The 27,844-nt window shown below is 41.1% G+C and overlaps 1 protein-coding gene across 3 annotated transcripts; it reads left to right on the forward strand.

Annotated features, from left to right (window-relative positions):
- The first annotated feature begins 5,216 nt into the window (after positions 1–5,216).
- Positions 5,217–27,083, forward strand: SLC34A2 (solute carrier family 34 member 2). 3 transcript variants are annotated; one of them, XM_087736490.1, is made up of 14 exons: positions 5,217–5,341; positions 5,432–5,487; positions 11,284–11,398; positions 11,503–11,640; positions 12,218–12,346; positions 13,273–13,416; positions 14,042–14,153; positions 15,685–15,880; positions 16,608–16,703; positions 19,163–19,283; positions 20,012–20,179; positions 21,682–21,798; positions 21,884–22,008; positions 23,636–27,083. In XM_087736490.1, the coding sequence occupies exons 3-14, from the start codon at positions 11,293–11,295 to the stop codon at positions 24,209–24,211; spliced, it is 2,028 nt and encodes a 675-aa protein (XP_087592616.1). In that variant the 5' UTR covers positions 5,217–5,341; positions 5,432–5,487; positions 11,284–11,292; the 3' UTR covers positions 24,212–27,083. The 3 variants fall into 3 exon arrangements, with proteins under 3 accessions (XP_087592616.1, XP_087592617.1, XP_009472828.2); XM_087736491.1 differs by having other exon boundaries at positions 11,290–11,398; XM_009474553.2 differs by lacking the exon at positions 5,217–5,341 and having other exon boundaries at positions 5,357–5,487.
- Positions 27,084–27,844: the final 761 nt, after the last annotated feature.

The raw sequence follows: 27,844 nt of genomic DNA on the forward strand, positions 1-27,844 counted from the left end.
TGCCAAGCATTTTGCAACAATAAGTAACAAACGGTGTCATTGATGAAATAATTTGCAATGTTTAAACTAGAGTTTGAGGTGTTTAATGCTTTATTTGGAATGTACGATTCTATATAGAATTAGTGCATATATACCCTTTGGAAGAGTAGTATGTTTGTGGGAGAGTATTTATTTTGGCAAGAGTCCTCATTTTAAGTCATTCTCAAATCCACCTTTTAGGCAGAATTCATTTAGGTAGAAGAGAAATAAGTGTTGCACGCTTATTGTGTTGTGCGTGTGACTGTTGCAGCTGAGCAGCTGCTGTATCGGCAGCGCGTGGAGGCCAGCAGGCTGTGCAACGCTGGTGCAGAAGAAGTGGACAGGTTGGAAATGTGAGATGAGTCTTCTCTTCAGCGTAAACACGCTCAGCTGGCTGGCTGGTAACTATACTTGCTCATCCTGCTACCGGCAACACCACATCCAGTGTCAGCCAAGGGTTAACAAATTGTGTAGGAAGAAAACAATGGATTTCTTAAAAAAACATCTTTGAACTGGCTGTGAATAATAATGGAGTCAACAACGCTTTCTTTCCCGAAGCACTTTGAGATCTGTAAATTAAGGTTTACATAAGAGTGTAAATATTATTATTTATTTAAGGGCTCTCACATTTCCCTTCACTTATTCTCTTCTTCCTCTTCCCCGTTACTTCTTTGTTGGGACGGTGCTATTTGCATTCATGAATATGTGTCCAAAGGGGGAGGCAACGGGAGGATGTGGAATATAAGATTGGTTAAGAGAGTGAAGAGGAGCAGGGAGGAGAGGGGGTGTGGGTGGGGGCGAGGTAAGGGGAGAGACTATAAAAAGAGTAAGGAAAGGTTAGCAAGAGGGGAATAATATTGGGTTTCTTTTGTGATTAAAAATTTCTTACCCTAAAGCATCAGCAGATCTTTGTTTTGAGGTTGGGGTTTTTTAATGGACATTTCTTAAACCTTTTAGTTAAACATTCAAAACAAACAATAAAAGTTTAGAGCAGCTATGATAAAAAATGCTTTGAAAATGTATCTGGGCTTTGGTTTTCAAAGCAGGTGATACTAAATGCTAAAAATTCATATTTTCAGCATTCTAGCTGAAATCAAATTCAGGCTAGTACTGGTGCATTTTTTTTTACATGTGCCATGTTTTAGTCTGTGCCTTTTTGCCTGTCATTTTGCCTCTCCAGGGAGAGGGTAAGAAGCGCTTGCTGTCTCACTGCCGGGCTGGGCAGAGCTCCCACCGCCCCGAACCCACGGTCCCCCTGTGCCTGTACCGCAGGCTCGGGGTGAGCAGTCCCTGACATTTTGGTAAATGTCGAGAGTGGGTACTGATAGTAGCAAAACATCGACTAAACAGGAAGTTAAAATAAGATACTCCAGGAAGAATAAAAACAACTGTAACATGTGACTTTAATGGAAAACACAGCTTTCACAGAGGATGTGAACGAAATAACCCCACTAGCTTGTAGCCCAAGGATGCATTTGTACTGTCAAAAACATTTGAGGCATGGTTGTAATGAGAATAAGCTGGTTCTGTGGTGAAGGGGCTGCTCAATTATTGTAAGACCAAAACAGAGTCCCTTTTTCCTTTCAAACACGGCTATCTGCCTAAATTGGTTGGCCATATTATTCCTTCATAAAAAAATCTTGCCTGTATTGAAATATTTCTTTTCCTTTTATCTGTGAAAGCCCTTCCTGTAGTTTTTCTCTTTGTGACTCCTTCACTTCACATTTTATTTCCCCCTCCTCTTCCTGGCATTGGCTCTGTTGAATGCTGCCTCTTTGTGACTTTATTCATTACTCAGCTCTGGAAGTATGTTAACTACCTAACTCCATTATTTTTTTTGCGTATCGTTTGTGTGAGACGAAATGCACAGTATTGTAATACAGAACCTTGTGATAGGATTCAGGTTCTTTATACATTAGATTAGGTGTTTTCTTATTGCTGTCAAAGTAGTCTTAGGAGTTCTTCTTTACTATTTCCAACTATGGTAGAAATATTGGGCAAAAAATTGGTCTGCGGATGCATGGCAGCCATACCCACCTGAAGCAGAAGAGTACAGGATAGCTAAAAGCAGACAATTTCCTGGTAGGCATTGAAGCTTCAAAGACAAATTTACACTTCTTAATGGAAAATAAATTAATTAATATCGACTGCAAAGATGTAGCATTTACATTCTGTTCCAAAATCAAAGCATTCTATATAATGCCAGGGCGAGAGTTTGCTACAAATATTGATTCCTAGTAAATACCCAGGTGTATATCAATGTGGAATTTAATATTCACAAAACATATCTGACTGTGTGTTTTCATTAATAAACTGCATTGTAAAAATGTTTACCTGCAGAATACGTTTCAGACAACAGAGAAAGCCAGGGCTTAAATTGCACAAAGAAGGAAGGTGTTCTTCAGCTGAGCAGGGGTAAGTCCTTAACCAAATAACTGTTCTGGCTGTAATTCATACAGAAATCAGCACTGGTCTCTCTCTTCAATGATCAGGGCTTTGTGTTTTACATAGCCAGAAGAGCGAAGGCTAATTTACACTAACGCAGTTCCCAAATGTAGACAACTAGATTTGTTCAAGGTTTCTGAACAAGGTAAAATAGACAATGTTGTTTCCAAACGACGGAAACAATAACAACTCTCTTCAGTAAAGAGCTGTGTAACTGTTTTCTAGAGTCCCAGCATCTCGAATGCACAGTAAGTGTTTAGCTGTGCGTTCTTTGGATTTGTGGAACATCACTGAAAATTAAATTAAACTGTAAGAGAGATGGTTTCTCTCCTGATGTTAGCTGAGAGTCTTGCTCATGCATGCTGTCTTTTGAAGCTGCATCTACTAAAAGAGCAAACCTCACCATGTGAATATTATGGTTAGTGAATATATATCTTGGGCTGCTCTGATACCTGTGCAGGATGGATGACCATTTCTTTTACTTCCCTTTAATTATTTTTATTTTAGTTGTGACTTAGGTTCACTTGGTTTACCGTACTAGGGCCTGGGTCTTGAAGATGAATGGGATTGACACTTGCACAGCAAGTATCCCTTTTGTGTGGGAGATCTGTAAGGGAGCTTGTAGCGCAGATCTCTGTTATGTAGACATGTTTCCCGCCTGTGTTATAACTTCTTGCAACATATAACAGTGACTGGACAAAGTTCACCTCTCACAGAATTTGCACATGCCAGGAATTTTTTCTCATTCTGTGTTCGAGACATTTTCTGTGGTTGCACCTCCTGCTAAATACTAGACTATTGCAGGTACTATTCCAAGTAGCTGCAGAGTAATCCAGCACCTCTGTGATAGGAAATTGGGAGCCTTGAAATTTTTCTGCTTGCTTTGTATTATTAAATGTTCCTTATCCAAGAATGTTTTTCGAAATTAGGTCAGCTGCTTCAAAGTAAACCCTAAAGAGGGAAAAAAGAGCATTGGGTTATTCTTCCTTAGCAGCAGCATCTTTTGAATCTGTGCTGGATGCATGAAAAGTGCTCTGGACTATCTCTCTGACTGTCCTGGTGTCCTGGGAAGAATTTCAGCCTCTTCTCCTCTGATCCTAAATGAGGGAAAGGCTTCTGGGACAAATAACACCCACCTTCATCCCTTGTGGCTAGCTCCTTATGGAGACTCTTCCAGACTGACTCTGCAGAAGGTCCACCCTGGACTTCCAAAGACAGACTGTAGATTGCCTGCCTTTCTGTGAGCAACTGGTTTTTCTTTCATAAAGGTTTTTTTGGGAATACAATGGGTCTGATCTAGGATTGCCTTCCTAAAACATTAACATGGTCAGCGCATAGGATTGTGCTTAGCAAATGGAATGAGCAACATTGGAATAAAAATGCTGTGGAAGACGTCACCACGCGCTGGCTGAGCCCTAACCGGGTACCTGGAACGTGCCCATCTCCTACCTTCTCCCTGTCAGAGCTGGGTTTCACAAACAGTGACTCAGAGGAGAATAAGCCACAGCTCAGAGAAACACAAGGGTTCCCAGTTAAAAGCTCAATCTGATTCCCTACATGTAGCGCATCAGTGAAAAACTGCTATTTTTAGATGCCATGTTAAAGCACACTTCTGTTAAGAAAACTGAGCCTGTGAACCACCAAGGTGGACCTTGGGTCCATTTTCCATCACTTCTTTCCACTTTGGACTGTTCTCCGTTTCTCACAGAAAAAAAACGGTTTCCTTTCCCTAGCCATCTCTGTGCAAACTGCAGCTGGGAAGGGCGAGGCAGGGCTGGTGTTTTCATCCTTGGGCTCCAGCGTCAGCCGTGCCCAGGGAAATGGGGGGTGGTGGGGTATGCACCAGCAGAGCCACTGCGGCCAGGGGAGGTGCTCGGCGGTTCCGCTGCCATGATGCAGTGCTGCGTACGGGGCTGCGGAGGCTTTTACAATCACCACTTATTAAACATTTCTGATGCCGACGTAAGTGAAGAGTAAGTTCTGACTCACAGCTCCAAAGGCTGGGCGTCTCTGCGGGACTGAAAGGTGCAAAAAGCAAGAGTTTTATTTTTCTAAGTTACTAAGTCACTAAGCTGCTGGGAGATATGACCACGTACACGCAGACAAAGCAATCTGCTGATTAGGCTGATGGTTTACAGCTTATTTTCTCGGTATAAGTTGACTGTTGAAACAGAAAAAAATCAAAGATAATAAAGCTACAGTGCCTAATGCAGACCCGTCCCCCAGCTCCCCATTAAGCTCATCAGCAGAACAGACAGCAGTGCTAGTAACTGCTTTGTCTAATCTGCAATACCATACTGTATTTATTGAATAACGTATCTATTTATCGTATAGTCTTCTTCCTCGCTAGCGTTCTGAATGCCATTGTCAAAGGTGTCCTTACATCTTTAAATCTCATTTAGAAGGAGAGCCACAGCCAAAATGCTAATGAGCTCGCCTTAATTGTAAACATTGAGCACGGATGAGAATGAAACTCCATCCTCTGTTCTCAAAGAAGTTCTTACGTGTTTCCTACTTACACCGCTTTTTATCTGATTCTCCTTCACTTCTGTTCTTAGGCAGATTAATAGGCACCTGAGCAGACAAATAACAGTACTACATCTTCTTCACACCCTTTTGACAGACTTTTGAGATTGCAAAATATTTTTGGAAAATTATTATTGGAAAAAAGATTACTGAATGATCAGGCGGACGGCAATTTTTCAGGCTGGAACAAACCGTTCCCCAGCATTCACATGAACACATCAGTAACTCGTACTTAAATGTTGATGGGACATTTTTTAGAATGTGATAAGTGTGAAATAGCTTGTAGTTTTATCAGTCTTGGTTGCTGCCCACTCCTGCTAAAAAAAGGTTGATTGTGAGCAATAAGTTGCAGGTAGGCAGTGCCTCTGGACTGTAAAATAGGAATGTTAGTGTGCAGTGATGAAAGCAAACTTTGCTCAACACCTGTCTATATATATTGCAGGTTTCAGTGACTGCCCAGTTGATCCGTTCGCTCTGTTGTCTGGGAATAAAGAAGTGGTAAGTAAGAACAACTAAAACCAAGTTTTCTTTTCTTCTTTTTTGAACTTGTGTAACTTATAAATCCAAAGCTCTGCTTTTGCAGCTCAAGGAACGGCAACAGAGAACTAATGTGGGGAACTGGAGTGGCATGTGAAATGTCATCCACTTGTTAGCATTTTCACCTTGCGTTCTTTCGGCTGCATTTATATTTTAAGGAAGTGATAAAAAAATCATAGTTTTAAAAACAAACTGTGCTACTTTTTCTCTACAAATAACTAGATTTATTTTTATGGAATATGGTAAAGAAAAAAAGCATTTTATAGCAGCTGTCAGAAAAAAACAGAAATAACTGCCTATAGCAGAAGAAAGTATTGTTTTAACTACTATTTGGATTGAAAAGAAGTGAGATTTTAAGTCATAGTAGTCAGTGCTATTGGATACTGGAAAATGTCTAGGATATGATTAATGAAACATTGGAAGGAAATACTGTCAGTTCGTGCCTTAGCATAGATAGTGCGTAAAGTCTGTGTGCTGCACTACGGCCGTGTCAGGCTGTTCTTGATGGAAACATTTTCTTATGCTAATTCGGTTTGATACATGGAGGTAAAAGGAATACATTAGTCTAATGTAGTTAGCTCAACTAATGTGACAGTAGGCAGAAATCAACTGGTTTCTCAGTAACTTTTATTAGCAGCTCTGCCATTAGATCAGTAAGTCTTTTTAATGTCATTACTTTTTCCTCTCTTGATTCTTTACTATGGGTTTTGCATTCAGCGTGGGGTAGATCTGTTGTATTTCCTTGTTGAAATGGATTATTGGGGTTATTTTTTGTTGTTGTTTTTTTATTCTAAAAAAGTAATTCTTTTATTTAAATACCGAGTAGGCATTTCAAGTAGTTCACCGATGTTTCCTGGCTCTGGCTCCTCAGTGGCAGGGTCCAGTGCTTTGCTTCGTTGTGAACACAAAAATTAATGTTTGGGATTTGTTTTCTCTCTGCGCTTGCTTAGAAATTAGTTCTCTTTCCTAGCTCATTTTATATGTTTTTTTCAGTTTTACTATGTGTTAGATTCAAGCTTGTGAGCGATAAGGAATAAACAGTGAGCACAATGTTGTTGGTTGTTTTTTTTTTAGCTTTCACATACCTATTTTTGCCTTTACTACTACATTAGTTGGAAGTTTACATCCTGGCTAAGCCTGCTAACTTATTCAGAGAAAAAGCCCCAAGAAAGCAGCTGGTGCCAGAGCAAAGGCAAGACTTGCTCCTAGAAGGGCTGAATCATTGCTGGTGTTTATTTAAGTCCTTGCCTGTTCTGTTGCACCCGGGGCTTTGTGGCTGCCATGGAACAGGTTCTGGGGCAAAATTGCCAGCTGATGTAAAGCTACTGAATGAATTTGTGCTGGCTGAGGATCTTCCCTTTCCTGTCTCTGCATAATGTGCTTCTATGTTGGAAATGATAAATTTTGAGGGGCAAAACCCCAATATTTCTTCAAACTGTGTATAAGAAGGATTGCTATGTAGCTTGGTATTTACTCCTATGAAGTATGTGTGGTAAATATTCATATTTACGAAGTCATACAGTCAGATATCAGATTAGCTGATAAATCTGTTTTTAACATAACAACCGTAGCGCAGTGGTGAATGGCAAGAAAATGATGTGTATTTGTAGAAAAGCTGAGAGAGAAGGAGAGCGAGCGAGAGAGCGGAAAGCCTGGCTGAACCCAAAACTTGATTTGGAGCTGCTTAAGCAACCTGTAGGCACATGTAGGGTCACATTGGTGGTTGTTGCAGTTATTACCAGTTGGTTTTGAAAATACTGCTGTTTTCTCCAGTACTTTTATTTCATCTTGGTTTGACTGGGTCTGTTCTCCTGGAGGTTAGATTTCTTTAAGAAATTCGTAGTTATTATTTCAGGCACAACATGGCCTTTCAGTGAGCTGTCACGGGTGGAGAGGTACAAACAATACCGTCCAGGCATGTGCAAGTGGTAGTTCATATTCTCTGTTAAGTCCAGCAAAATAAATAGATTTACAACTGTTTCTGATTTAAAACTGAAAAGCACTGAGGGTCTAGCCCTACAACTGAGGCAATGCTGTTACAGTCCAATGAGTCACTGAGGAATGCAATATAGGGCAACTGCATGACACCTAGTGTTGCTCAGATAATTCCCCAGAGACTTTAACTCTTTAAAATACTGCAGTGAGAGAGCGAATATGGCTATAAAAACCACGGGAGCCCACTTTGGCTTCGACTTTCTCACATTTTATTTCAGAATTTGAATGCCACCATTTCCGTCTGTCTCCCTCTTAGGAGCAGGAGTTTCAGTTTCTTTTGGAGTTAGAAAGGGTGTCACACGTAGTTAGCATTTTCCGAAGGCGAGGAAAGACTATACTTACACCGAAAGGAGCACACACGATGGTGTGAGAGGATTTGCCACGAGGTTCACCAAAACGGACCGGATTACAGTTTGTGTAGGCATTAGTTTTCAGACCTTTGCAATATGCATAGCATATTTTGACCTGCCACTTTCAGGAGGAAATCAGCTCCCATTTCAGCACAGCTCCGAACAGGTGGAAATCCAAAGCGCCAATGCTTATCCGGACGTGAGCTCCACGACTATGCCCTGGGTGCAGGCACCCTGGCTGGCGTCCTGCCAGCTAAGGCGGGAACCGGACGCGCGGCGCTGAGACAGCCGGGCTGGCACGGGGATGGGCAGAGCTCACCACCCCGGGCACCTCATCCAGCAATTGTGGCTATCCTGCCTTTGGACCTGGACCGGTGCATCCAGCTGAGCGTAGCTCCTTGTTGCGGCGTGCGTCGTCACTGGCCCATCCTCTGCCCGTTCTCTAACATGTTCCTTCACAGGGTAGTTATGTCCTCGGTGTTCAAAAGTAAACCACTATTAGGGTTTTCATTGTCATTTATATCTTGCGTCAAATGATGTTGGCCTTTTATACCATGCTTGACATCAGCCTTTCCAAAGATGCAGCTAACACGAGCTGCCAGGGAATGCTGCAGTTAGCTTTGTCACCCCGCTGCTCTGCTCCTCTGCAGCACCCAGATTTTCTTCTGAGTATTTTCTGAAGATGTTAATGTCTGTATTTGGGCCAAGGAAGAATTCTTTGAAGGGAAAACTGTAGAATGTAGATTATCCTTGTAGCACAGCGATTAATTAACAGTAAGTAGCTGTGGCCAGGACTCTAGCAAACAGAGTATCAGGTGGCTGTAAACTATCTTCTCAGCCGTCCCTCTTAACAAAAGTTGGGATCTGGAGAAAGCTGACAGCTTTGGTAGTGCTTCAAGGATTTAGATGTTCTACTTTCATCAGTCCTTGATACCACTCACACAGAATGGGCTGTTCGAGTAATACCTCTGCAAACCCAAAGGCACAAGGCAAATACTGTAAAGACCTCCGGTATTCAAGTCTACCTTCCCAAATCAGAGATTGACTAGGACTCATATGAACAATTTCATATACATACCTATAAAAAAACTTCCTCCACAGAGGTGGTCACCTCTCATTCTAGGGTATTTAATCACATAAAGCAAAAACAATAATAATACATGACATACCTGTGGGATCCTGAGCACCTCTGGAACATGAGAGGTGTTTATTAAGAAAAAATGCCCTGCTGAATTCTTGAATGGGGAGAGTTTATTTAGGAGACATAGAGGCTGTTTGTCTGCTGAAGTTTTCAAGCTCCAGTTTCTCCAGTGAATGCATCAGCTCAGTTTCCATACAGTAATCATGCAGGCTGAATCCTTCATTTCCATACTGAGTGTAACAGAAGAGCTGTAAAAGTACTGATGGCATCTCTAGGGCTGGTGGTGTCCAGCATATTCTGTCTCTCTCCATGGTGGGAATATGTTGTCAATGCAACTTCACATCCGAATTTCCATCGCATTTACACAATTGCATTTCACTTAAGAAGCACTTGTGCTGAGCAGTTATTTTTTTTAGAGCTCTTTAAATGCTGAACATGTATAAATGAAACTCGTTTAACAAGACGGAGGTGTTCTGGCATGGGTGGGGCTTGGAGGTTGTTCTGGCATGGGTGAAAATATGAGAATTTGCTCCAAGCAAATGGAAACTCTTGTTCAAACAAGTAAGAGTGATTTTCTTTCATCTGTTCTGAGACCTTTCTTTGCGTATCTTGGGAGCCGCTCTGGATCTTACGCCACAGATGAAGAATGTATAAAAGCATAGTTTTTGCTAATGGGATTGTAGAATAATTTTTCCTGTTAATGTGGAAGGGGAGATACTCTTTCCTTTGCGGAGCACTGGAAAATGATGCCCTCCTCTGTTACAGTAAGACATGAGTGTGACATTTCCTTCCCAGCTAAAGGAGGAGGATGTGTGGCTTATTGACATGGGCAGGGATAAAATATTTTCACCATCAGCTACATAAAGGATTATGATTAAACGAATGATTAATTATACTCCCTTAGAGTGGCTGCTAAATGCAGATGAACCTTGTTTACGGGAGCATGATACCAACTCTGGCACTGACTTTTGGAGGCTGGGTGCAGGTGCCCTGTTGATAAGGAGCATTGCAGGCCAATTCGCTTACCAATGTTTCAGCCATGCGGGTGCCAGACGTGGTGGCCACGGGGCAGCTTTGCCCGTGGCACTGACTGACTCGTGTGGCAAAGAGGGTGGAAGAGACAGACCCGAAGGTGAGGCTTTTCTGGGTGGGGTTCACTTCTCCCATCCTTTCCACTGAGTTTTCAGTCACACTGGCTGAGCTAACCAACAGCCTTACAAGCCTGGAAAGGTAGAAGTATTATCATATATTGCCTCCATTCCCCAAGGTCACCTTCCCCTTCTTTTGTGTCCCTCCCTCTGGCTTCTGATATTGGTGAAGTAAATAAGCTGGACTCTTCCAGGTTTTGGTTCAAGGAACCGCTGTCTCCTCCGCTTGTGCCTGGGCTAGGTCTGTCACATGTGCTTGTACCAGTGCCAGCAGGATTTGGCCATGTGATGTCTTATTTTTTAAGTTATTATTTGTTAATATTGCAATGCATGTCAAATGTGCTCAAAAGGGGTCAGGAAAGAAGGGGTTCAGGCAGAGAGCCTACGTGAGATGGGTGAGCCTGACCTTGCTGCCACTAACTCAGCTTCACTTGCAGCATCAGCTGTGAGTTACAGGCAAATATGGACCTGCAAATGGCAACTGCTGTCTAGTTACACTCTTGTCCAGTCGTTCAGCAAGCATCATTCTGGAGCTCGAAACTCTGGAAGGTTCCTCCACCTTGTCCAAGGTCACGCTCCCCTCCATGCTTCCATGGGAATGAATCAGCAAAGGCAACAAGAAGACTGTTTAGCATACATGACCCAAACTAGGCAGTGCTTTAGGGAAGAACTTTCTTTGCTAAGGTCTGTATATTGAATTACCAGTTTGGTAAAGGCAGTCAGTTAAATCCAGAAGGTGGAAGAAAGTTAAACAGTCCTCTGACTTTTTGCTGAAAGGCGATAAAATGAATTAAAGAAAAGAAGTGCCTAAGGTTTGGAAAGCAGAGGAATCTTTGCTTTCATGACAGTTAAAAGTAAACAAAAATACAGGCACGAGATGGAAATATTTTTTTTTAATTGTGTAAATTGCACAAATAAATCAACTGTGATTTAAAAAATAATTGAGAAATCAATTTTGCAAATAAAGTAATAATTCATAGAGATTAGTAAAAAGCTGTGTTCAAGGTCAAATTGCTTCCATTCCATTTCCATCTCTTTTGCTTTTAATCATATTTCTCATACACCCTGTTGTAAGTTGAGTATTTTGACTGTGTGCGCATTTTAATCAGCCCTACTTTGTTAGTGACAGATCATGGCTCCCTGGCCTGAGGTGGAAAAGCCTGAAACCAATAACTATATTGGGGAGTCTTCCAAACAAAACCAGAACATGGCTGGGAAAGAAGGAGAAAATCACAAAGGTAATGTGTGCTCACCTGTGAGTTACAGAGATATAGAAGTTTTGGGGCTCCTTGGGGAAGATGGAAAGTAATTAAACCATTTTTTTAATGTTCTATTTCATCAGGCAACGTGGCTTCACTTGGAAATAAAGGGGAAATTCAACCTGCATTTTCCACAATAGCCTTGATAGATGAGACAAGGCCAGAAGAAAGCGACCCATGGGCTCTGCCGGAACTGCAGGACACTGGGGTCAAGTGGTCAGGTAGCCACTCCTCAGTAAATAAGTTACCTGCATTTACTTTTTCCATCACTTCTGCTCTCTTTGTCTCTGTTATTTTTCTGAAACGATATTTGCTGCAGAACTGAATTTAAGATTTGACAAGTTTTCAGATGTAGGCTCTACACTCTGTCTCACCTTCCCCAACAGTGAATGGGGATAGTATATTTAGTTAAGAAGAATCTGGAAATCATGCTGCTTACCCTCCTTAAAACACAAGGAGGTATATGGAAAACAATCCAAAACTAATATGATTTTATATCCAGGCTCCTACTTGTCTTTCTTTACTCAGTAGGATGACTGTGTAAAACTGAGGGTCAATCTCAGGCTTCATAAGGCTTTTGTCATATACCAAAAGCTTTTACATGGTAAAACTAGGTAAACGAACTACCTGCTTCTACAGTTAAAATTTGATTAAGAAGAACACTTTTGGGTTTAATCACACACTGGGGTCACGACACTGTCTTTCACTCTGTAGTCTCTGTTTGTGCGCTAGATTGTTCCAAAGAGAACACCAGATACATCAAGCAAGTCTTTTATGTGTAATGTATTTGTTTTGCAGAACTGGATAGAAAAGGGAAAATCATTCGTGTGCTCTACGGGATAGGGAAGTTTATTATGCTACTTGGATTACTCTACTTGTTTGTCTGTTCTCTGGATGTACTGAGCTCCGCTTTTCAACTGGTAGGAGGTATGAAAATGTCTAAAATATCAAGAATAAACTATGAATGAGGCAGTAATTTTCATCTGAGTGACTAAATCACAAGTATCACTCTTCAAGAACATTCTCCATAGATTTATGTGTTGAGATATAGATTCAGAAGGAAGTAGCTCTGATTAAAGACTGATCTTCATTTCTTTGAAAGGGCCTTTGTTTCTCAAATTCCAAGGAGCTGTTGATGTAGGGTTTATTGGCCCTGATTGCTTAGTAGGTTCCTGTTACTTTAGTAACAGTTTACAAGAATACATCTATGCATAAGTCTGTCCCATGTGAAAGACACTTCAGCAAGGTGAAATACGAAAATTGTGCTCCTGATCAAAGCATCCAGCACTGAAATGTCCCCCAAATCCTTCAAAGATGAAAACTATTGAAATGTATTTTTTTACATTTACCTATCTCCAAGGGCTGAATTCTGCTGATGGATTCAGAAGCACTTATCAGAGAAATATGTGAGCTTCTGTGGAAGTATTTTGGATTTCTGGCCACACAGAAAGCTACAGGAACAGAATTACTCAGGATTATTAAATAGTTTTCCTTGATGCAGTAACCAAAAATATCAAGGCAGTAATAACATCTAAATCTATGCACGTGTGGTTTTTAGTCCTACAGTCTTTCCTCTGATGGCTGTGGTTTTAAATGGCTCTCTGCAGAGTTCAGTAGAGCTTGTTCAGTCACTGAAATAAGAGAATATAAATTATTCTCTGATAATTGAGAAGCTGAGAGTTCAAGACCTGAATTTGGATCCTTCGGCTACATCACCTTGTACATTTTTTTGGCTGGCGGCATGGCTATATATATATCAATTAAATGGTTGAATGATCTTTAATTAAATGCTCTGATAGTTCCTATGGACTTTACCTTGCACTTCCCTCACTCTGAGAATATGTTTTTTGTAGGTAAGGCAGCAGGGGACATTTTTAAAGATGATTCAGTGCTGTCTAATCCTGTTGCGGGATTGGTGATTGGAGTTCTGGTGACTGTTATGGTCCAGAGCTCCAGCACTTCTTCATCCATTGTGGTCAGCATGGTGTCCTCCACACGTAAGTCTGCTTACAGTATCTTCCTAGAGATCACTCATAAATCTTGGTCTGGGGTGCAAACTTGTGTTGAAGTTGTAGAAGCTTTGAGTGTAAGGGTAGAGACTGCAGGAAAAGATTTTCACAGCTGTTACCCTTATATAAGATATAAAATAATAATTTTAAAAAATAGTAGTAGTGGTACTAGTACTAGTAAGTCCATAACTGAAATGAAAATTGTTGGAAGCCTTGGCATTAAATGCATTAATTTTCGAAGTACCTGCATGTTTTCCTCATGTTAGTCAGTTACTGAACTTCGTTTGTTTCTGTGGCATCATTTCAAAATTCTGCAGTAAATAGGAAAATGCCTGGGAAAAAAAAAGACACTATCTTACTCTGTCCTTCCAACATGTGGTGAAAAGGGATAACCATGGGCCACAATTTCAGTGGGGGTCACGGGACTATGGGAGTACCATGTTCCCAGGGGGCTTGATTAAAGCAAACGCATCGGGATTGGAGCGCCTAATCCCAGTGACATCAAGGGAAGTCGGGGTTCCAGTGATATTAATAGATGTTAATTTTCATTGGAGCAAAGAGCTTGCTGATGATCTCATTTTTTTAATTAAATGCTTCCTTTTCTGCTTTCTAGTGCTGACTGTTCAATCAGCTATTCCTATCATAATGGGGGCAAATATTGGCACCTCAGTTACAAACACAATTGTGGCACTCATGCAAGCCGGGGACAGGAATGAATTTAGAAGGTATTGTCCTTAAACACTAGATCTGAAAAGTTGCTTTTCTTCCTTCTTCGTAAGTTTTCTTCTATATTCCCTATCACTACTACAGCCCTTCAGCCTTTCTATTGACCAAAATTTGAATGACTAGTTAGGAAAGTCGCAAGCACGGCCATGGCTAAGGTAAAATCCTGTCTAGATATATGGCTTCATATACTTGAAGAAAAGCATACTGAGTTCCTTTAAAAGTTTTGTGCTTTTGTAAGAATCCACCATTTTTAACTGGATCTTACACAAGGATAAATTTTCAACTGCTCCCACAATACCACTCACCTTTGATTATCTCTTAAATATGGGAGGGCTGTACAAGAAGTTAATATTACAGTATTTTGGTCTACTGTCCTTAAAAGACACTTCAATGTTGACAGTTTTTTTAAGTCTACAGTAAGAAAGAGCTGGTAACTGTAGGGAAATGAAGTGTTCTGGCTGTCAAATATATACAGTGACAACTTTCAGACTGACACTTGACATTATCGCTGGGAGAGCTCATGGCTTACTGGAGATGGGCAGTAAACTTGGGAGGGATATGAGACTTTGGTACCTTGTCATTTATGGCATACCAGATGTATGAAATGCACCTAGCCCAAGCATGTTTCTCCAAGATTTACTGTTCTGAATCCTTGGTTGTGCTATTCTCTGTCACTTAAATTCCAGCACCAAAGGAGCCTATTAGTATCTGGTCAGGAAAAGAATTTAAATAATAATGAGAAAGAAATTGATTTTTAACATTCATTAACATCATTAACAACCACTTCAGTCTGTAAACTGAAGGTGGTAGCACTGTCAGTTTTGCTGGCCTACTTTGAATGTTCCCCCTGATTTCCTCTCAAGCAGTTTGTCAGTGGGAACGTAAATTACAGGATTAGCATTTCCAGGAATTTTTCCTCCACATTTGCTTCCTTCACAACACTTAATTTAAGGAGCTATATTTTAAAACAAATACAGGCAGATTGCAGAGAATTAAAAGGACCACAGCAGCTATTAGGAAGGTGGGAAAGAATGCCTCTGAGGGAAGAGCAGTGGTTTCTCAGGTTGTGGAGGAGAACCTGGAAGGGAGCTGTACACCAGTGGTTTGCAAGAACATGTGAGGGCTGCAGAGAGCCATCTTCCCCCACAAGTCAGGGAGAACAGGTCCCAGAGGCAATGTCTGCCTGAGGATTAAGAATGTACCAAAAACGGGTGAAAGGCAAAACAAATGTAGGCTGTACAGCCACTTCTTTCTTCAGACAAGTACTCTTGGCAGCCTCGTGTTAAGGAACACTTTTGCCTTTTCTAGTTTGTCTTGTTTCACTCACTTGGCTGGCTCTTTCACTCCGTCAACAGTGTGGAGACAACTCAGAGCTCTATAGCAAAGCAGCCATCTCCTGTGACCCCAGAAATGAAATGATTCCCATCTTGAAATGGGCTTCATCCCCACCTCTATGATTTCATATTTAACTGATGTTGTGCACGTGTTGTTTAATTAAAAGCAGCTCTGTTTTTTAATTTCTTCTTGCAGGGCCTTTGCTGGGGCAACAATCCATGATTTCTTTAACTGGCTCGCTGTGTTTGCACTGTTGCCCATTGAAGTTATTTCTGGCTATCTTTACCATCTCACCAATGCTATAGTTGAGTCCTTTCATCTTGAAAGTGGTGAGGATGCCCCTGAGCTACTAAAAGTTATCACAGACCCCTTTACAAAGCTCATCATTGAGGTAAGCTCTTTCTCTTTTCAAGGAAGCCGTTTACTTGGTTCTGTCACAGCTAATCAAAATGCTCTGACTATGGGGGGGCTCCCACTTACTTCTTTGTGTCCTCGGGGTAAAGCTCATTAGCAGATGGATTCTTCTTTTTGTTCACATTTCATAAAGCCCCAGCTCTATATTTCCTGCTTCCCCCTCATTTCACTTTAATGATGATAGATCTAGCTAAAAGGACTGGGAAGGCAGGTGAGGACAACTACAGACATGTGGAATGGATGGGATGGCAGTCTGTTGCCTAAACATTGGCAGACAGTACTAGCTGCGACAGCCTAGCCCATCCAGACCAATCTGCATAGGACCTGAAGAGATGACACTGAAATTATGGGAAACTCGCAGACATCTAGAGAGGCAGATGGAGGCCAGAGGGGATGTGCACAGCTCCTAAAATGACAGTAAATGCTTTTAGGCAGTTGTGTCATAGTTGTTTAAACAGAAAGGGTGAGATGAGGTGGTGGATGATGTGGGGAGAATGAGACACAGTGTTTGTGTGCATAGAGTTGTACCTTTTTCTGGGAGTAAACCCCCTCCTATCTGTTGGGCAGCAGCTCCAGCATTAGCGATGGTCACGCAGGCTTTACGTGTCTGAGCTTCCCAAGGGAGTTATTTGAGTAGAGTTGAACAGAAGTGTATGATGCCAGTTGGAATAATGCTTTTTTTTTTACTTTTTTTTTTTTTAAAGCTTGATAAATCAGTAATAAATGCAATTGCTACAAATGATGAATCAGCAAAAAACAAAAGCCTGGTAAAAGTTTGGTGCGTAACTGAAACCAACGTGGTGAGTATCATGCTAAATTCATTGTCAGGTTCCTCAGAAAATACATTACTGATCTGTGACTGACACTCCTTATCATAGAATTGTGAAATTAGACTTTTAAATGAGTATTTTTTTTTGCAGCAGAAAAAGAATGAAAACAATTTAATGTAGGTTTTTCTTCATTTAAACCAAGGATGTCATACCAGTTGTGAGCTTGACCTCGTTGCTTTTAATACCATGCAGGCCCTTGCTTATCAGAACTGGTGGTCTGGAGCCAAGCCTTTTACTCCTTTCACATCCAAATGCCTTTAAACTCCGGTACTCCTACTGACTCCCTGAGAGTGGAAAAACTCTGCAATATAGGCCAAAGAAAATATCTTTTTGCCCACCATTTATCTATTCATCTAGCCAGCTCTAGTCTTATGTGTGTTATGGTGATCTGGTGGCAGCTGGTTATTTGCAGCTTGCTTTGAAAGCTGCCCTCGGAGAAAGCCTCTGTGGGACTACGTCCCGTTGTTCTTCACCCAAGCAACACTGCAGCTTGAAGGAATCTGCTGCCCAGGTCAACACCAATGAGTATTTTGGTAAACTGTGGAGCTGAGCGGTTTGTGCTCTTCAGCTAACTAACAATTAGAGCATTAAATATCCGTTGGATCTCTAATTAGACTATTCTACTTGTTGGTATGTATGGAAAAGTAATTCATGAAGTCCTGAGGCAGAAGATATTTAAGGACACACAGCAGAGGTTAAAATTAAGAGCTTGGGTTTTTAGAGGAGCCTGGCTCCTATTGAATGACAGTCTGGATGGCCAGTGAAACGCTAGCTAGGGAGATAGTGCCAGGAGCAGAGCTGTGCTAATGTGAAACTCTGCTCAGGTTACACTGCTAGGAGCTGGGTATTTCATCTCAGGGGAGGCATGATGCTTGGGCAGCTGTACTGCTTTCAGGCCCCCCAGCCTGCACTTGGCTACCCTTTCGCCGCACTGCCTCTGCAGGCACAGCCTGACTCTCAGTGAGGTCTGAGCCCCTGTGCCCTACAGTCCCCCCACTCTTAGAAGACAAGCAGTTACAGGGGAAGCGTAGGCTGAGGGTTACCTTTCTGTATACACAATTTTTTCTGTGTTTGTCTACGTTTTGACTGTGTAACTACTGCCTGAGCATATAGTCAAATTACAAAAACACAAGAAATCTCTACAAGCTTGACTTGAACTTGGTGAGGGAAGAGGAAGATCATTTAAATGATTTACATTCCTAAATGGTTAAGATCATTTCTGGCAAAAATGATTAAACAGACTTACGGCAGGGATAAATACATGCAGACCCCATACGTTTAAAGCAAAACATAAGGATAAACATTTTGATCTAATGCAGCTGCTTTGAAACTCAGATGTCCGAAAAAACTTCAGGAAGGCAAGAAACATCATTGTGTTGAGTTTGTAGAGGCCGATGTGTTGGGGCAGACTGGAGACCGGGCACTCCCTGAAGATGCGGGGGCACTGCATCCACCCCTGGCTTTGTCCATCTGTATCAGCTGGAGGGGGAATGCGTATGCGGGTGTCTGCAGGCAGTGCCCACAAAGAAAATGTGATTTCTCTTTCCCTGTTTCTGCAAAAGAGAATCACTCAAACACATCTTAAAGATTCCTCCTGTTCAGCAGTGTGGTTCGGAGTCTGTTTGGCTATTAGCTGCTCTTGTGGGGAAGTACAGTTCAGTCAGCAAACTTTTCCTTAATCTGCGTAAGGACTTATAGACCTGGCATCAGAATGCTATACATCTGGGCTTAGGAGCTCTTATAAAGAAGCTTTTATTGCAGTATAGATAGAAATTCAGGTTCAGCTCAGTGATATTAATGCTAATCATAGTGCTAGTAATTAGCTCTTAGATAGCATTTGAGCTTTAAAAAGTAAAGTAGTAGCAGCACTTCTGTTTCAACAGATAGGAAAACTGAGGCACAGAAGGGCAACGTGAGCAGCTCGTGCTTATCCAGCAACAGAGGCTGCACTAGTATTGTAGTATTCTGAGTCACAGTCCTGATACTCACCAGGCCGTTAATTGCAGTTAAGATGACAGCAAAGAGGTCTTTCTTTGACCCAAGGAAACTGTGGCACTGGCTGGAAAAGGAATGCCGCTGTTCCCCACCTGCAGCCAGACATGAACCTCATTCCACAAACCCTGACATCAGCAGTTAAGGTTCTTAGCTACTGATGACTTAGTGCTATGGTTATTACAATGAAGAAGGTTTGGGGGATATTTTAATCTTTAAATGTTGTATTGATTGACTTGGGTAACAGCACAACCATTTATTTTAAGACTGCGAGCAATTTTGCCTTGTCATTAATGTGGTGCCAGCTCACGCTCCAGCTTACAAATCTGCCTTTAGTTGATGAATGCTTGGTTGCAGTAAAAACCTAGCACTTTGCATGAGCTCTTAATGAAGGATTGTAGGTGACTGAACTATCTGCTTTGTCTGGCAATCTTTAGACACTGCAGAATGTCACAATTCCACCTTCAGAAAACTGCACATCTCCTGACCTTTGCTGGACTGAAGGAAACGTGACATGGGCTATCAAGAATGTAACTGAAACAGAATATATCAGTAAATGTAAGTAGTAGAACTATTTCTCCTTTGGTAATATCTTTACAAATGTATATAGCTTTCTAATGGTGTTAACGGACCACTTCAAAGGTATATCGAGAGGCACGTGCCTCTATATGGGCACAAGGTACTACTGCAGGTGCAGTCAGAGCAGCCCGTGCTCTGTTATAGCTACACAGCTGGAGTTGCCAGCATCATCATCATGGTATCTTGCTGCAGATAGATCTCTTTCCATGCTCCCTGATATCAGTAATTGAGGTCTTCAGTATCATGTCACCCTTGCTGTTCAGGTGACTTGGAGCTACAGTTACTTTGCTGTAATGGTTGCTTGGATATCTCCATCCCTATGCATGTCCTTCAGGACTTTGAACAGCCCTTCTCAGGCACACAGCCACATCTGGGAAGAGCCAACCCACCATCTGGCTCAGAGCACACCAAAATTTCCTCACGCTGTTGTATTCCCCTCCCTTGCACATGAATGCCCAGCTCCTGCTTGCCCCATGGGGGTGCCCGCTGTGTATTTTATAAGCATGTCCATACAAGAGCCCCTCTTGCCCCCCTCAGGCACAGCTTTTGTGGACCAAGGGAGGTGGTGGTTTCACTCTTTGCATCACCCCCTCAAGCTGTGTGTACTTTGGTCCCATTTTCTTAGGGGTATGTATGAAAACCTGAGCTGGGCTTGGGATCAGAGCAAAAATGTGGCGAGGCCAATTAATTTTCCTTTTCTTTTTCAGGCCGGCATCTCTTTGCAAACACAGACCTGCCTGATCTTGCCATCGGTCTCATCCTCCTGGCTTTGTCCCTGCTTGTTCTGTGCTCCTGTTTGGTGATGATCGTTAAGCTATTAAACTCTGTGCTTAAAGGACAAGTGGCGAGTGTTATCAAGAAGACAATCAACACTGGTAATTACCTGCTTTTCCTGAAGATTGTTTTCAGGAATGACAAGGACATTGAGCGTGTCTATTGATATCTCCTGTTCTGGCAGATATTATAGAATACTTTAAAGAAAACAGTATTAAACCAAAATTGTCCCCCTCCCCAACATTTTTTCTCCTCAGCATGTTATTTTCTTTCTTTTAAAAATCTATTAGTGAACAGCTTTCTTGTGAACTGCAGCAATTAACAGCAACAGAGACCAAAGTCCAGGCTCTGTTTCTTGATGTATAATCATTAGCTGTTGGAAATGTAATGGTCCCATCCTCAAAAGATAGCGCTGAAGTGCTGAGATTGTGATTGCCTGCTCTGGCACAGAGCCTGCATGTTTCTTTTAACCTAAGTTGAAAAAAAGTTTGTAGTGATTAACGAGGACATGGTTTAGTGGTGGACTTGGCAGTGCCAGGTTAATGGTTGCACTTGATGATCTTAAGGATTTCTTCCAACCTAAATGATTCTATGATTCTATGATTGATTCTATGATTTAATTCCCTTTGTTTGCCTTGTTCCACTCCTTAACCCTCTCTTCAGAAGGATATGGCAGCCCTGAATAGTGGTACTTTCTGTCTTTCCCTGTGTTCTCCAGGTGTTTTTTCAGCCTGGATCTGTTGAGTGCAAATGTTTTTACTTTTCAGTTGACTGCTTTTTTCTTCACCCTCCCTTGAATGGCGAGGTTAGAACTGTCGCAGAGAAAAGCAGTCCTGGGACATCTCTGGTTGTGGTTGAAGAGAGGGTTCACAGAAATGGAGAAAGCAACAAAATGATCCCCGTGCTGTCTTCTCTTCTGCTGGGCAAAGAACACTACCCCAATCAAAAATGAGGGGTAGAAAGTAATCAGCTGCCCATTACTGTTAATTTGTGATCTACTCTGTGTTCCTCTGTATCTTCCTGACTGATTAAGTCCTCACTTCTTGGCTCACTCATAAATCTGCAGATCATGGTGGACCATTGTGCCTAGTTTCTCTAATCAGTGTGATTAGCTTTTCTTTGCAAGAGTTAACAAGTGAGTTTTTAGGAGGTGATCTGCTTGAAACTACTTAGAACAAACAACCTGATTTTCTCAGGATGTTCTTCAGAGCTTTCTGAAGATCCAATCCATGCAACAGGTGCCTGGTTGCCAAAACCAAGGCACTCAAGACACCTAGAAGGTGTTGTGTTGACCCCTGTGGAAACATTTCTGGTACCTAACTGTAGTACAACATAAATGCTACTCTGGGTCAGGACAAATGTCTACCTAGTCTAGCATCGATCTCAAAGTGTATCCAGTGGTGGAAGGCTGGAGAGGGAGTACAGCAAACAGGGTAAATTAGAGTAGTAGAACTGACTCTGACCCCAAAATTGTCATGTAAGAGACAATATGCAAGCAATATATCTGCAATTGAAATGCTTAATAGTCTTTTCACTGCTGTATTACTGTTACATAGAGCATTCTGTTATCCTAAAGACAATGTTCTCCCTCTATTTTTTTTAGATTTCCCGTTTCCTTTTACTTGGCTGGCTGGATACCTGGCTATGCTCGCAGGGGCTGGTATGACCTTCGTCGTCCAAAGTAGTTCTGTTTTCACATCTGCTATTACACCCCTTGTTGGTAAGTTGTCAACACTGTATTCTTCATTCATGTTTTATCTTCTCCATCATTCTGAAACCCCTCAATCCTGTTTGTTTTCTCCTAGGCATTGGCGTTATAAGCATTGAGCGTTCTTATCCCCTTACCTTAGGAGCTAACATTGGCACAACCACAACAGCTATACTTGCAGCTTTAGCAAGTCCAGGGAGTACATTAAAATATTCATTACAGGTCAGTATAAACCAATGCTTCCTTGACTTCATTTAGAAGTTGCAACTTCTCTGAAGAAAAACCTGACAAAATTGGCTCTGATGCAAATATGCCATGGATGTCGTGCTTGATTTTGAGCTATTAATGTCAGCTCATTAATTTCAGCCACTAGAGCAAAAAGCTTTTAATAAGCATTCTCAGAATGTCGATATATAGTAAAATCTTGCTTTTATAAAGTGGGCTTGATCTGATTGAATTAATTCAGAATTGAGACAGGGTTGGCCACTTGACCCCCGAGCGTGGGGTCTCTGCAGCTTAGAATTCAGTGCCCACATTTCTGACAGACCGCTTAGGTAGTCCCCTATGAGGGTTACTAATTTCTGTAAGTTCCCTCCTCAGGACCCTAACTCTGTTCATGCAGTGTATAGAGACTCCTGTAACCTAAGTGAAGGCTGTACAAATCCGTAAGATGCCAAGCTGTCTACCTACCTGAGGTTGCAATGAGCGTCATGACATCTGTTTTCTTATTGTAAATCTAATCTGAATGGGTTTTACTGAATTCCTCGTTGCTTCAGGCTACTGAAAAATAGGCAGCCTGGCCTTGGGCTCCCATTTACCACCCAGTAAAGAACATTCTAGACAGAAGATAACATTTGAAAGTTACCCTCTGCATCAAAGAGGGGAAGGATAATGAAGTTTCCTTTGTGAATACGATTAACGTTTTTTACTAGCCACAATAAACTAAGAAAATTACAGAAGTAATTTTATTTTCTTCAGGCATGATATAACAGATGTAATCATGAGAAGATACTATCTTGACCAAGCTCAGATTTCATGATAACTTGCTGTTTTTATAACATACTTGAAAAATAAACCCCATGTACTTTCATGTTTACTTTAGTCTGATAACAGTTACAGAATGAAAATAAGATAAGGTGAGCAGGGAATGTACTGTTTTGTTCAGTATATGCTTATACTCTCTAAGTGACTTCTGAAAGCTTTAGCAAGTAGGTGTCTCTTCACTTATTTTTTAAAAAAACAGTTTTGAAGAATGTGAATCAAATGATTATAAAAGACCCAGACAAAGTCACATTCCAGGAATCTCCTCAGTGCCCTATAAGCTTTTAGCTATTTTTTTGGAAAATCCAGGTTTGTACCATTAGCAATTTCTCAATAGCTTGTATGCAATATCTAATTTACACTTCCCATCTTTTAATTGAAAACTTAGGATGCAGAACCCAATAATGAACAGTTCTCGTGTGGTTCTCATGCCTTACTGACAACAGGACTGTTTTCTGATAGCTGTCTGGTTTGTCAGCTTTATTTCTGATGGACTCCATTTCTTGCAGTTGAAAGCTGCATTTTAAGGCTTCTCCATCTGCAGGGAGATATGTCATCCCCTTTAGGCTTGCTTTGTTTCTAAACACTGTCCCCTGTTTGTAGGCAGTGATCTTCACAAGGTATGAGGTATTACCGAGTCCTTGCTTCGTGCTAGGAAAGGCCTTGCAGTGAAATGGCATCAAAGACAAGAAAAAACAGTGGGAAGGGAAACTATGGAGTCTTAGTGCCACTGGAAGTTATTACCATGTGAGTAGGAGCATTTAAAGGCATCTTAGTTAATGAACTTCTCAAATGTGTTTGCTTTCAGATTGCCTTGTGCCACTTTTTCTTCAATATCTCTGGGATTATTCTGTTTTACCCACTACCTTTTACCCGGCTGCCAATCCGCATGTGCAAGACCTTGGGAAACATAACAGCCAAGTACAGATGGTTTGCTATATTTTATCTTCTCGTCTGCTTCTTTCTCTTGCCTTTGTTTATATTTGGTCTGTCACTGGCAGGCTGGCCAGTCCTTTTGGGTGTTTGCCTTCCCCTGTTTGCTCTTTTTATTGCTGTGATCATAATTAATGTTATGCAGTCGAAGCGACCACATTTACTGCCTGAGAAGCTCCAAAACTGGGATTTCCTACCCATCTGGATGCACTCCCTAGAGCCCTGGGACAATATAATTATGTCTTCGCTCTCCTTTTGCGGGAAACACTGCTGCGGCTTCTGCAAGTGCTGCAAAGTGAATGCAGAACAGGAGGGTGCCAAAGAGAAGCAGCTAAAAACTATGGAGGTTTATGAAAACACCATTGCAATGGCTGATGAAGAAAGAGGTGGAAGAAAGGCACCAGCTGCAGCTTGTGTTGAAATAACAGGCACAAACAACACAGCCTTATAGTAGCGGATCAACCCATATTAGCAGAGATACAGCATAGGACAGTCAGGCTCTTGAAAACCACCTTGGACAATGCACTGAGGACAGAGTGAACATTTTGTTAGGCTCCTGCAGCCAGTGATATATCACTCATCAAGGAATGGAGTCAAACAAGCTTGACAAAGTCCCTAGACAATCTATGATCAGTTGAAAAGCTAATGGCAGTTTTGCTTACAGAGGATCTCCTATGCAGTACCTTCATCCAATGCTATCAATAGCAAAGAAAAGAAATCCTGATGTAGTCCCATGAAGAGAAGGATGAAAGGAGTGGTGATCAATTGAAACTTAATTAAAAAACAAACAAACAAACAATGCACTTGTAGAACACCCTTTCTGGCTTATTCAGCAGAAGTTACTTTATAATACCTAAAAAGCTCTGGAAATGGAAAAAAAAAAAAAGAAAAAAAAAAGAAAAAAAAAGAAAAAAAAAAGAGAATCCTAACATATTCATTGACCTGTTTGCAGTGGTCAAAATGGGAAATAGTAGTTTTCTCAGTATGGACAAAATCTATTCTATGTGTGTGGAGGAAAACAAAATGCTGGACACACTTCAGAAGCTCTGGGAGTCCTACCTTGGCATAAGGGTGTGCATAAGGCCATTTTGAGCCCACTCTGTCTCCTTTAACACCAGGGACAGGAGTTATAATCTTTTATTATCTCAAGCTAAAGTCCATAAAAGTAATTGCTGATCCCTCTGCCTGCTGAAGGTTAAGCACCGCATGTGGAGACACTGAGTGGCTACCAAAGGGCTTGATGGACTCAGGATGTGGTTGTGTGGCCATTCCTCTCTCTGGATGGTCCTCTCCAATCCTGTTCACCATGTAACCGCGCAATCAGAGGAATGGTGCAGTGTAGAGGAGGAGACAGCTGCCCAAGCCTGGGCTGACGCCAGGAGATCTGTGTGCAACTGTGGCTCCATTTGGCTGAGCCACAAAATGACCTTTCAGAGTAGCGGTGGAGACTGGCTTTAGAGCTACACAAGAGGGAACCTGGAGAGCAGATTATGGCTGGCGCAGGTCATACGGTAACATTTACTGGAGAGAAAGGAGTGTTCACTCTGCACCATCACTTTGTGCTCTGAACCACCCGCCTTGGAAACAATGTGAATTTTACTTGCAATTGTATATAGCAATCCAAATCCCAAATAAAACCCATAAGTAGTGTAGTCACTACCATATGTAGTCAATCCATAGGTAGTGTAGCACTTGGTGAGAAGCTGCTTGTGCTCAAACCTTCCCGTTACTGATGTTTTAGCAAATGCTCGTGAGGCTGCTCTGAATCATGGGCTGACACAAGGCATAATTTCAATGCCAGAAAAAGAGCATTTCAAAGATGCACTGAGTACTTCTGCTGGCTTGCAATAGCTTAGATATCAGCGAGTATGGGATAATATCTGAAGTCCAACCACGAACGTTGAAAAAAGATCAGGTGGCTGAGTGTAGACCAAGTGTTATTTAAAGCCAGTTTACATGGCGGAGTTGCAGATTAAATTTGTAATGGAAATGCTGAGAAGACCTTTAGTTTAACGTAGCCACTCAGTGCTGCTAGAACACATTTACTTCTGAATAGTTGTTTTCTGCAGAGCTCTGGAATTCAGTAGGCTTAATTTGGCTATCAGGTAAATATGTACATTTTAGAAGTGAAAATGGTTTTCATTTACTTTTTTACACTGACATTTGAACTGGCAAACTATGTTGCTGAAAATGTGTTTGCAAATTGCATTCATACTGAGATTCCAACTGTTTCTGTAATTGTGAGCCGGTGATAAAATGCTTAGAATCAGAGTGAATTTCCCAAAGCATCTAGATTTGGTATAGTTCTGCTTTTTTGGGGTTCAGTAACAGAGAGCAGAGTTATGCCAAACTATTCTTTTAAAAATTATTTTCCTTGTCCTTCCTATAGTTGAAACAGAATTTTGTCAGCATCTCATTTTTAAAGTGGAATTTTGATACCTTCAATAATTCTTCTTTGTTTTATTCTCACAGTTCTGGATGCTTTCAGAATCTGTTTCTTTAAATCCCAGCATGCATTTCCTATGCTCTGTTTCTTTGGGAAAAATATGTGAAAAGTATCCAGAACTCTTTCCAAGTTATCTCAAGTTTCCATTGACCACCCATTGAAACAGGAAACATTTTAATCTACTGATTTCTTAAACAACATGCACCTTATTTTGCATCTTGAGGTAAAACCGTCAAGCACAGTGATAAAAACTGTGGGAAAGCAGCTCTTACAAAAGAATCAGGGTAATAATTAATAGTCAGACATATCAGTATGTTATAGTTCCTCATTGTAACATTTCCCTTATGGGATATTCAGGTCTTACTCTCCTCTCTCCTTGCTCCAGGCCCTATTGTGCCGTTGTTTTAGGCAGATTCTGACAAAGATTTCTGTTTAACACTTGACAGCACAACATCCTGGCATATTTTCCCCCCTACTCTTACCAAAAGATTACACTTTATTTATAATTATTTGAGTGTACAGAATTTTTCGTAAGTTATACAGAAAAAGGCTCGTGATTGTGTTATATATTACATATTTGAAAACGATGCAATGTTTATCTATAAAATGTAAAAAGGAACAACTGTATATTTTGTAATATAACTTTTGAAATTGTTTGTAACTGTGTATACTGCGTATTGTGGAGGCTGTTGGCTCCATCAATGGGTTACGTAAAGATTGTTAGCAATACAGAGACATATTTCTTGAAGTAAAGATGAAAAACACCTACGTATTTTCATAATATGGCTTAATGCACAAGGATATTGAACTCTACTTTTCTAAAAGATTTGAATTTTCTGTAATGAGGAATTTTGGAAATACAAAGTTTCTAAAATACTTTTTTAAACTCTTAAACACTATATCTTTTAACTGTTTTGAGGACAGTATACAGATTTATACTTTTTCATGAATATTCATCTTATCTGTCCTCGTGCATTGACTGTAAAAATAAAGAGAAGTTTTAAAAAAATAAGATCTTTTCATAATATCTGTTTATATACATATCATGGAAGCTTGCAGAAAAAGAAATATGCAGACACGTTCTAGCCTGAGCTGATGCAGTGTACAAGAAATGAGGTTAGCATCAAGCACTAAAGAAAACCACCAGAGGCCTGTGTCCCCAGCATTTTCACCTGAGTCCGGCAGGGTTCTGCAGACTGTCCGCAGTGAAGGTAAGTGTGGGAGAGCAAAGCCAGGGCTGTTGTAGCAACAGGATGCACGAGGAGTTATAGAAAATTATATCTATCGCTATGCTAGGCTCAGATTCTCCCTTCTGCATGAAAGGTGGCCAACAGAGTGTTTCCAAAATGCTTCTTATATCCTGTGACCTGAGTGATGTCTGGCTTAAAACTGGGAAAAAAATAGCCATCTTGCTCTTTTTTTAATCACGCGTGACCTATGGAGCTTAAAATTAAGCAGATGAAGAGAAATAAAAAGTACTCCTTAAATGAAAAAGATTATTAAAAGATTATTTAAAAAGGTCATTAGACTTCCTAACTATAAGCTCAACAGTAGCTGAGGAACCAGTCCCAAAAGCAACTGTCATTCCCAACTGCACCATATTTTAGTGAAATGAAGATAACAGAAGTATTTCTTAGA

The sequence above is a fragment of the Nipponia nippon genome, unplaced genomic scaffold (assembly GCF_047370975.1).
Source record: "Nipponia nippon isolate SJK-2023a ecotype South Korea unplaced genomic scaffold, ASM4737097v1 scaffold_6, whole genome shotgun sequence".
Taxonomy (NCBI): Eukaryota; Metazoa; Chordata; class Aves; order Pelecaniformes; family Threskiornithidae; genus Nipponia; species Nipponia nippon.